This window comes from Lactuca serriola, chromosome 3 (assembly GCF_051521515.1).
Source record: "Lactuca serriola cultivar US96UC23 chromosome 3, Lser_US96UC23_V15, whole genome shotgun sequence".
NCBI classification, from domain to species: Eukaryota; Viridiplantae; Streptophyta; class Magnoliopsida; order Asterales; family Asteraceae; genus Lactuca; species Lactuca serriola.
The window spans coordinates 58,423,565-58,435,315 of NC_136410.1; the positions used below are offsets into that span (position 1 = coordinate 58,423,565).

Here is an 11,751-nt window from a genome sequence, read left to right on the forward strand (position 1 = left end):
CGATTTTATTTACAGAAAAAATAAAAATTATATTTTTACATCTGGTAAAACTAGGGTTTTTACCCTAATGAGATCATATCCCATTCATACTCGTCGTGCACCCCATCTTACTTTCTCTCTCAAGCACTCATCAAGTTCTTCACTTTTTCTTCAAAATTCTTGAATTCTATCAACCAAAGGTACTTAATTTCTTCCATAATTCTGTTAAAGTCATGATTTTTAGATATTCTAAGGTATCAATTTTATAGAATATCTGTTTTTGAAGTTTAGTGAATTTTTAGGGTTTTGATTTTGTATTAATTGTGTTGTTTTGGATGGTTATTCTTGCTCTAATACACTTTATGGACATCCCTGGACAAAACCCTTGAAAAAATTTTGATTTTTTATGGTCGAATTTCACACGACCCGTCGACTGACTCGCGCAGTTCATCAGACTCGCCGAGTCGTTCATGGACTCGACGAGTCCAGTCGGGGACCCAGATGGATTCTGTTTTAATGTTTTTATGTGTCTTCTGGGTTGTTTGTTCTTTGTTTTGCAGGAACCATGTTTTCAAGAGGACAAAGCTCTCGTGGAAGTCAAGGATATTTTCCTTGGTTGCATTTTCCGCAAATTAACTCAAATTCAACAAGAAGCAAATGGAAAAAGAAGCTTGCGGAGCTGCAGAAAAAGGAGATATGTGCTCCTAATACCATTGATTGGGAATGGTTGGGGAGAGTTCATTATGAATAAGAGTTGGACCCTTATCTAGTCAAAACATTTGTGCACAATGGGGTATCCATTACATGTGATGGATGGAGTCGTGTCTTTCGAATTCAAGAGCCGATTTATCGTGAGCTATGCCTGGAGTTCTTTTCCACAATACACTTCCAGGGTGTGGATGATTATTATAACCCCGGAAGTGTTACTTTTTGTCTTGGGGGTGAGCTTCGTCAGTGTTCCATGGTCGAACTAGCGTGGAGATTGGGGATATATGACCAACAAGTGGTCAACACGGATGCATTTTGTTCATTTTTTGAGAATTGCCACAAAGCATTTTCGGATGGGATCACAAGTTCAAGTTGGTGGAGCACCATTGCCAATAAAGTTTACATACCAAAGTCGGCTCAAGAAGGGAGCATACGATCACCTACACACCCCTCATTCACTGGCTTATTTCAAATACCATTAACCAGCGGAAAGATGATGAAAAGGTTTCTAACCTTGATGCTTTCTTTCTTTGGAGCATCATTACACCCAATACTTTCTGCAACATTCCATGGTGCATTGCTTCATATTTGGCGGAGGGAGCGGTCAAGGACTGCAAAACTTCAAAAATTAATGGTGGCATGTTCGTGACACGTTTAGCCCACTCTTACGGGTTAATGACTAGCGGTGCTTGGAACTTGCTGACGGAGATTCCGACACCTCCCTTTAATCCTATTCTTTTTTGCAGGGCACACATTATTGAAGATTATGGAGGAGATCATTATGCTATCCCGCATGACGATCCGGTGATCGGGCCCGAGGCACCGGGACGGAGGGTTAGATCGAGACGTGAGCGGGAAGTGGAGGAGGAACCGCCGGTGATTCCATTGGACAATGACGAAGTACCGATGGATTGGTACAATGTCGAGATGAGGAGGCTCCAAGATCAAATGGCGAGGGGTATTAATTTTAGCAACGAATCCCACGTGCGACTTTTTGACCATTTCTATATTCCACACATTGATGGGGGTAACTTCCCCTACATTCCTTCTTGGGACGAGATCATTAACGCAAGGCGGAGTGGAGCTGGTGGGAGCAGGGTTGTGCATGGCCATGATGAGGAAGAAGATGATTAGTTTTTTTATGTCTTATGGAACAATTTTTATTTGTTTTTTTTATTTTGTTTGGTGTGTTTTGAATTCTTAATTAGGACTTAAACTCTTATATGCTTGATGATCTATTTGCCTTGGTTTATTTCAGAATTTGGTTTAGGAAATGCTTGCATAAGGAGTCTAGAGTATGTGAGAAAAACGTGGAAATGAATCAAGAAAGGTCCTAAAGGGTTTAGGAGTCTAGAGTATATTGAGTCTAGGTGTCGAGTCCGGTCCTAAAGGGTTTAGGAGTAAATGTTTACTGAAGCAATTGGAGGTTTTTGAAGTCCATTATGACCTGGATTCAAGACATAATTTCTTTATTTTTCGCCCAGAGATGACTCGCCGAGTGCAATTAACCTTCTCGACAAGTCGCAATACATTTTCACGATTTCAAAATTTTCCCGCTATTACTCGACGAGTCGTTTATATGACTCGACGAGTCCTTCATTTATCTACCACAAGGGCTACTGATTTGATGCTGATAGCTCCACCACTTGACCACTTATTCTTTGCGATAAATTCCTGAAGATTCTATAGTATTTTTCCTGCACATTTGGAGCTACCCACATGCGATTTGATGCCCAAGACATGGATGAGTTGTTCCCATGTCTAAAGTCGGTTGAAATAGGAGCTTAATAGAAGATGATCAGCCTAGCGACTGCTACCCCAGGGGAGTATGTTCTAATTCCCTCTACATTTCTTGTTATTATTTTTCATGCATAACATGCAATGAGGACATTGCATAAACTAAGTGTGGGTAGGGGGTTGATGTCACCTTAGTAAATGTAGCATCCTAATGTCCTAATTTAAGTTAATTTTTAAATTTTTGCATACCAAAAATGTTACTTAGGATTTAATTGAGAAAATTTTTGTAAAACGAAATTAGGATTCCATGTTAGAGTTATGTTGATGATTGCATGAAGACCCAAATTTTTAGTTGAGCCTATATACGTTCTAGTGCATTTGTGGCTTCCTTATTCCAGTGAAATCATGGGACAAAAACACGACCTCGCTAAGCCCGAAGGATGCAATATGTTTAGCATCGTGTACCAGAAATGTATCCAGGAAAATTATTATTTTAGCCAATAAAGGTTGAAGTTGAGCGTCCCTGCTTAAGCATGTAGGGATTTGAGTGAAAAAAAGTGAGTTACATGTTAAAAAAAAAAGAGAAAGAATTACAAGAAAAGTTGTAAGAATTTTTGGAGCATCAAAGTTAAAGTGAAGATCAAAAGATAAAAATTCCAAAGATTCAAAAAGCTAAAGATACCAAAAAATCAAACAACAAGGTGGTGAATTCAAGGAAATTAGAGATTAAATGTCAAAGAAGTGAAGAATTCCAAAGAGCTCCATAGTAGAATCAATAATTGTAATTCTAGATTATGTATGCTTGGATTGCTCAACCAAAAATACCTTGAGGATAGGAGGTTTTCTGCGGATGGATTCGGAGGAATGCATAAAATGAGCATTGTTCGGGATAACTGTGCGAATGTTTATGAGGATTGTGAGTATTTGGAGTATGGGGGGTTATTAGGAAATTTTTAGACACAAATGCATGCGTTGCGGTCTTGGCATAATGGTTGGGTTGGACTGGAGTTGTCCTATGTGATTCTAATGTGCTAAAATTCAGTTTTGCTTGGGGGCAAGCAAATGTCAAGTGTGGGGTATTTTGATAGTGGCATAATTAGCCTTATATTAAGTATAGATTTTTATCATTTATTAGCTAATTTATTGCATATCATGGACAAAAGATACTTAAAAGTGTTTGAATTGTGTTTTCAGTCCAAAAGCAAAGCTCAGAAGCAAAAGAAAGCAGGAGAAGCGGTTTAGAGCTCGGGAGTTGAACAAAGAAGAAAAAGGCTAAAAATACAAGGTACTCGGCGAGTAGGGTCGACTACTCGGCGAGTCTCATCGAAGATTCGAGAGGATAAAGACTTTGTGACTTACCGTGTAAGGGAATTAAGGGATGGACTCGGCGAGTCGGTCATGGACTCAGCGAGTTGGTTCGAATCTATAAAAACAGCTGTCCAGATTGACACAAGGCATTTTGGAACCCTTGGGGAGAAACAAGCTGCGAATCAGAGTCAGGAGAGGTCTGGAGAACGAAGATACAACCACAATACCAATTCCGAAGGAGATTTGAGGCAAAATTACATCATTCTTACTTTAATCTATTTTTCTTCATCATGTTTAGACTTCTAGATTTCCTTTTTGTGCTGTTAATTACCTCAATCATGAGCTAAAACTTTTAAACTTCTGTTTGGGGAGACAAAATTGAGACTATGGTTGATTATTGGTAGGATTAATTTAATATTGGTGATTTTGTTGATTCTAGCTTGTTAAAGAACCTTATGTGTGAATGAAAATTATTTCTCTGTTATTAGGAAGATAATTAAGCTGCATGAACATCTCTTAATTGCTACCTCATATAATTTATGTGACCACTTTGTTATATGACTAGGATTAGCGACTATGAAACTAGAGTTAATAGAAAAATAGGTAAATTCATGTGTGAGCTTGTGTGATGACCATCAACAAGAGGTTAACTAAAGGACCAAATTAGTTAGCTATTACAAGTCTAAATTAACCCGAATAAATAACCTAGTGAATTAAATTAAATTAGACAGCTGGCCACTGTTTGAGTTAGTTTGTTCTCTAAGGATTAGTGCAGCAAATGTGAATCTAATCACTTGAATCGGTAGCCAATAGAAGAAATAATCCATTGCACTATTACCATAATATCAACCATAGGATCAATTGAGTTGAACTAAACAGAAGTTCCCTTCTTCATTGAATTTAGTTGAATCTTTGCTTTTCTAGTCTTTAGTTTAAGTAATAGTTAGTAAGTTTCTAGTCTTGTAAAACTAGAGAAAACCCTTTTTTATTATTTAATTTTAGATAAAATTAGTTTAAGTTTTAATTTACCGTTCCCTGTGTTCGATACCCTAATTATTTAGCTTTACCACAGTTGATAGGTCCATTGCCTTTGTGTGTTTATTTTATAATTAAAAGTAGGTTTAAAACTAGTTGAGTTCACACACATCAATAGCAACCATGGCCCAAAACAGATAAATTGGCCCACTAACTCAAAACATGACCAGGCCCAATGACTGATTAAGGCCCAAAACAAGTCCAAGCCCATCTGAGTGCGTACGCCCTGCGTACCACTCCTGTTCACTCAGCGTACTGGGTCCCTAAGTTGTATGCGCTGCGTACGCTAATCTACGCTCAGCGTACAAATAGATTAAGCATAACTTCCATTAAGTGTGTAATACTCGATGTTCTAACGTCCAATCTTTAGATCTGAGTCCATTAAGACGTCCTAAGGCATAAAGTAGGCAACTTTATGCCTTTTCATGTTCCATATGTTCCCAACAACCCATTAAGACCTTTCCAAGAGCCTTAATCCATGCATGAGGTCAAAACACCCATCAAGACATCATTTTTATGGCATGAATGAGTTAGAGGACCTTAGATCTACTCTTCATAAGCTCTGGAGTTGCTCCAACTCTCTAGAGATGATCCAAGAACACAAAAGAGACAATATAGAAACCCTAACTAGATCTAATGAATAAGATAGCAAGATCAAGACATTATACCTCCAGAGGCTCTTCAAGGTGAATTAGATGTAGATTCTTGAAGCCAAATGCCACTCCAAGCTTGCTTAGCAATTCCTTCTTCTTGAATGAACTCTAAAATGGCCACAAATACACTCCTTAAGCTCAAAAACACTCTCACAAGGGATCTCTGGTGTAAAAGGGCAAAATGAGGCTATGGAGGCTGATTAGCGTTTGGTCAAAGGGGCTTAAGGGTGTTTAAATAGGTCCGAGAATTAGGGTTTTGGCCCTCTGTCGTGTACGCCTCGCGTATGCGGCCACCCTCCACGTTCATGCATCCTTAGTACGCTAAGCATACTCCTGGAGTACACCCCGCGTACTAAGGGACCTTTTATGCCATCTTTTCCATTTCAAGGGTCTAAAGAGTAATACCTTATTTGGAGTGTTACAGGTTTGAAGAAAATGCTGAAAAATCGCGTCTATATACAACTGAAAACTGAGTGCACATTGCGTACTATGTTCTCTGCGCGCTGTTCACAATTCTATTAACTTTTAGCTATTGACTAGATCTACAACTTTCATTTAGACTCCTTCGGCTGATTTTGATTTATTTTTACAGGCTGAGACTCTTAAAGTCCATATAAAAAATCATAACTTTCTCATACGATATTCGTTCTCGACTATCTTTATATCGACGAATAGATATGGACGAGATCCACAACTTTTGTTTAGATTGTTTTTCCTAACAATCAACCAATTTCATTTTGGGTTTCTGTGTCATGCGTTGTTGTATTGTATTGCGTCTAAAACTTCAAAAAAATCATAACTTCTTCGTACGAAGTCAAATTTGGGCGTTTTTTTATATGCACGGTTTTGCTTTTCCGATTACGACTTTTGTTTAGATTATTTATTCAAAATAATCTTTTATTTTTAATTTATATTTTAGCCCTATTAATTACGTTACAACGTAAGACTTTACACAGATATCATATACACCTAATATCTATAAAATTCACATATTTATTTGGCCATATTATAGGTTTAAGAACTATGCTTAGTAGGAAATATGGTGATAAACTCTCCATGCTAAGATGTTAAGCTTACCTGGGGAAGGTAGAGATGTCAATATATTCTGGTAATGATGCAACCATGAATAGCTTCAAATTATTAAGAGTCCAAAAGCAACCATCATAACCAGAAGGGGAGATTGAATGATGAAAAAAATATATAAAACAGAAGTTTGTCTTGAGCAAGAATGTGATTTAGGTCACGAATAGCACTCGAAGAGTTTCGTTTTCATTTAACCGTGGGTGGGTGTGAAAAACGCCCATCGGGACCGTATAGAGATTTGATTATAGGGCTAATGCCATAAAACCCTCAAATTTTCAAGAAATGTTCGGTTGTATCCTAGGTCCATTTTTATGTCCAAAAAAACCACACATTTGGGCAAAAATTGTCATAATTGCCCTCTTTTCCGATTTTATCCTTCTATGGAATTAGGGGGTGTTTGGTTATCGACACATGTTAAGGGATGTTTGGCATTAAGGGATGTCAAAACGAAGCTAGGCATTGCCTGCAACTTCCCACGACCCTTTGTGGTCCTTTTCTCGTCGTCGGCAACTACTAATCAAGGGGAAAAGGAAGTAGTGACGGGGTGGATCGGAAAAGACGAACGGAAGGCAGTCAAGCAGATCTTTGGCGGTCAAGTAGATCGCGAAGAGGGAAAAGAGTCGATTTCCAGTGGGCTCCCCTTGGCCTCCTCGTCCTCATCTCCGGCAACAATCGAACCGAAAAGGACGCAACAGCAGCAGTCGACCAATGGAGAGCACCATTGGTGCTCGATCTGACTAGAAAAAAAGGAGAACGGAATCAACAACCTGTGGGGGGTTTTTTGGTGCTCGACAAACCAAAGGGAGGAAGGGCTAAAGTCGGCAACTGGTGGTGGCGGTAATGGGCTGGAGATGATTGTGGAGCAAGGTGGAAGTAGGTGTCTCCAACGAACACTTCTTGTCTTGTTATTTGTGGTTGGTCGTTGTCGAAATGAAGAAAAGTGGCAACAAAAGATCGAGGGGTGTTTGGATGGCAATTAATGAAGAAAGAAGAAGGAGGAGGGGCTGCTAAAAGTTGCTGGAACGGAGGTGGCAGCCCTCCCTTTCTTCCTTGGTTTACCAGCGATGGAAGGAAAAGAGTGAGCAAACCAAACACACTTTAATCTTATAACCAAGCAATTATAACAATTTTTGTCCAAATGTGCAGTTTTTGTAAATAGGCTTAGGATATGACAAAACATTTTTTTTAAATTTGAGTGTTTTTATGTCATCATACAAAGTGTTGTTGCTAAAGCTCTTAAACCATTTCTCCAATATGGCAAGATTTTGCAACTTAAGACTTCCAATACATACCCCATGTTCTCTCCATATTTGAATGTTTTTATGTCGTTAGTCTTTTGATTATATATCATACAAAGGGCCTGTTTGATTATAGTCTGATTGGGTCTGGTCAGAAAAAAATGTCTGACCCAATCCAGTCGGCTTGTTTGATTTATGTAAAAAATTCTCTGATTCGGTCCATAGATAGCTGACTCGGTCATGAAAAAAAAAAAAAAGATGCTGACCGAGACCATTAATCTTTTCTCCCTAACATGCCCTTCTCTTTCTTTTTTTCCCCAGACAATCAAACTCTCACTCCTCCGCTCATATCATCAGTAATCATCGTTTCTTCGCCCAGCAATTCCCCCTCGCCTTCCTCATATGATCGGCACTCACCGTCGACACTCCCAAGCTGAAATCGACTCTCAAAAAAGGACATGCTTACCCCTCAAACAACCCCTGAAATCGTGCCTCCATGCCATCATCTCTGAAATTAACTTGTGGGTCTTCTTGAGTATTTGTAACTGTTGATGTTCAATGATGATTTTGACGAAGATCTTGTGACGGTATGAACTATTTTGGGTAGTTTTTTTATGTTTTCTTCTTGTTCTTGTTTTTTTGTCTTGATGGGTTTGTGGGATGATGTTTATATTGTACATGTCCAGTCTTTGCTTTTGCTTGTAATGTTACAATACATCTGGAATTTGTAATGATTGAAGTTAAAAGGTGGTTGGGTGTGTGTTTGCAGGCAGCAAACTTGTGAGTTGCAGAACAATACATGAATGTTTCTGGAATGGGTGGGGTTGAAAAGCTAATCGATTCCATTGGTTTGCAATTTTCTTTGTAATTCTTGTAGAAAATTATATACAAATATTTTATTGGTTAAGTTGTTTATCTTTTGTTCTTCTAAATTGGCTCAAATTTCATTTGTTAGAATGTATTGAATGTAATAACCAAGTTTATTTTTTGTTGTATAGTGATGTTTGATTTGGGTCTAATTAATTAGTATGGTTTTATGAGGTTTAGTTATAGATCATTTGTTTTTTACAATATAATATGCTTTAACAAAAGGGTAAAATGGTCAATTTCTTTCATTCTGCACACTCAGTCAGATATATAATCAAACAGTATGGTTTCAGTCAGTCGTAGATTCGGTCAGATTTTAGACCCAGTCAGCCTTTTACTCAGTTAGATCTTCCTCGATCAGCAACAATCAAACAACCCAAAAGTGTTGTTGCTAGGTCTTAAATCTCCAACACTTCCTTGGCAGACGTTTTACAATCCATCATTTTTTTTTCCAAATGTCCGTTCCAAAATAATCTCTCTCCCAGGTCTTTGAGAAGTGCAAGATGACGCAAGACGGATTTGCAAAGCGTTAGCCTTGGAACTTCCAAATGACACCAAATGAGATGGATGTTAATGATCTTTGAAGAACAAACAAAAAACAGTATTGATTTTTATTTTTTTATACGTGTTACTTGTGATCATTTTCCAATGTACATGTCGACCAATAATTTATTCTTGACGTGCCCCACAAATGATAAAAGCGCCCGTGACCGAATTAATTAACAAAAATCCAAAACCCAATTAACACATGTTTTCAGAACACCATCAATTATCGTAGCTTTTGTGAAAGTGACTTTCCTTAGTAGAAAATAAATAAATTAACATTGCCTAAAAAGTCAATAATAACCTTACATTAACAAAATATGCAACATGAAGTTCATGTTTTCATTCATTTTTACAAACATTTCATCCCCATCCCACTTCCCCACTAGTGACGGTGGTGCTCGCATTCCACCGGCACCGACGGAAACCTGCCGGCGTCACTGCAGTAGTCATAAATCATATGGTTCGCCCTCACCCAAATAAGCTGGTGGCTTTGATGCACATTCAACTCCGACAATATTGGTTGATCCCACCAACCGCCGCTGGTAGCACACCGCTTTGCGTTATCGGAATCCGCCGTGGACACCGGACATTCACAACCATTGATCTCAAATGACCGGTAGGATGCGACAAACGGAGCATGGGTCCAGTCGGTTTTGACCCGACCACCTTGTGTCGCCCAGTCGTCAGCATTCCAAATTGAGCTGTACACACCCATCGCTTGGTCTTTAGGGAACGGGATACCCTTGTGCTCCAAATTACTGTGCACTCTAATCGGTGTTTCATCAACCAAAAACCTACAACAAAAATTTACACCCATGGTAAATACTTGTACTAACTGCAGTATAATTTGTACACGTAAAAGGAAAGGCGAGATACTCGATGTTCAATAAGTATGGTATTTACTTTTCCCTGCTTTCCTTTTCAGACCCATCATGGCATATTGAGAGAGAAAGTGAAATGTACAAACACTCGATTGCTTAGAATCATTCTAGTGTGCTTCAGTGAGTTGTACACACAATGTGTGTGTGTGTTTTTGCGAAGGAAGGAACTTACACAACTTGGCGCTGGTTCCAGAGGATTGAGTAAGTATGGAAGTCTTTGGTTGGATCGAACCAGAGATTCAACCTCTGTTCACGGTTGCCGACGCCATTGACGTATACATTCGTCTGAACAATGTAAGGTTCTCCGGTGGTGTTCCCCAGGAACTCGAAATCAAACTCGTGGTGTTTCGGGCCATCTGATGACATCTGATCAGATAATAAACCATGGAGATAAATCAAACAACGAATTATAGATTCAAATGATTTGTGATGCACGTTTTTTAGATTAACTTACGTAGAATGCAGTGACTGTTCCGGCGGAATCACCTTCAACAAGCTTGATCTGAACATTTACTTTGCCAAACATGTACTTCGACTTGGATGAAAATCCAGCTCCTGGAAATCAAATTTCATAAGTGACTTGTTTTATACAGATTAATCGTAACAAGGGAAAAGTAATTAGTAAATTAGGTTCGAATCGTATAGTTACCGGAAAAGTTATCAAGCTTCATGTTCACCGAATCTCCATCAAACGAGAAATGATCAGCAGCCCAGTAAGGCTGAAACAGCTCATCAAACTTCGAAGTTGAAGTCACAGAGGAAACAGACAGTGAAAGAAGCAATGCAAGAGCGATTAAAGACGAAGAGGAAGAAAACGCCATGAAAGAGATAAGAAGGTTCTGTTGATTTGCAGAGAACTGATGAGTGAAGAAGGAAAGAGGTGTGGGGTGGTTTTATAGCAGGGTGGTGAGAGAAGTATGTTGTGTATGGTAATGGACATGTCAGAGCCACGTTGGATTTAGAAGGACATGTAGGACGAGTAGGGTCCACAATTGGAAAATTTAAATTAAAAAACTAGCCGTTTAAGCTGGCTGTAGATGGATGTTTGGAGTAAAAGTGGGCACAGGGTACGAATAGTCACTGTCGGAAAAGATGGCTGCAAATGTAAGCGAATGAGTAGCTGACACGTGGTGTACTACAGCTGGATATGGTATGGTCCAGCTGTCATTTACGCAGTGGTTAAAAAGGACAGCCTTCTTTTGCTCAGTTTTACATTCACCACTCCCTTTGATGATAGATGCTCCCACGCGCTCCTGCTCTAGTTCATACGATGCGTGGAGTACAAACGCCACTTGATAATTTGAACTTCCCAAATGAGTGAAAGAGATTTTTAAGATATCAATACATTGATGGGGTAAATTGTAGGAGATTTTAATTTAGTTTTATTACTTTTTCATTAAGTTTTATAATTTTTGTATGTTTTTTTTATGTATTAACCAATTATATTTGAAGTAATTATCAATTTTTTTTAATAGTGAGTGAGATTATAGAGAGTGAGATTGTAGATAGTAGCATGGAAAATATCTTTTGCTTTTTTGTTTTATTCTTTCAGAGATGATGTCAAAGTGCCAGCTGGGACAGTACAGTTTTCCACTCAATTTTTTTCCTCACATTTTAAAACCCAATTAAATAAATACCCGAAAATAATCACCAGTCCCCCACCATACCAAAAGTAACACTCTTTTCCTCTTAAAGATCTATGAGTATTTGAATTAT

At 38.5% G+C, this 11,751-nt stretch overlaps 1 protein-coding gene across 1 annotated transcript; it reads right to left on the minus strand.

Moving 5' to 3' along the window:
• Positions 1 to 9,387: 9,387 nt before the first annotated feature.
• On the minus strand, positions 9,388 to 10,908 carry LOC145092370 (xyloglucan endotransglucosylase protein 6-like). Its single transcript, XM_079030301.1, has 4 exons — positions 10,685 to 10,908; positions 10,490 to 10,590; positions 10,208 to 10,401; positions 9,388 to 9,948 (listed from the first exon to the last, which is right to left on the minus strand). Exons 1-4 carry the CDS (start codon positions 10,854 to 10,856, stop codon positions 9,537 to 9,539), a joined length of 879 nt encoding a protein of 292 aa, XP_078886427.1. The 5' UTR covers positions 10,857 to 10,908; the 3' UTR covers positions 9,388 to 9,536.
• Between the last annotated feature and the right edge of the window lie 843 nt (positions 10,909 to 11,751).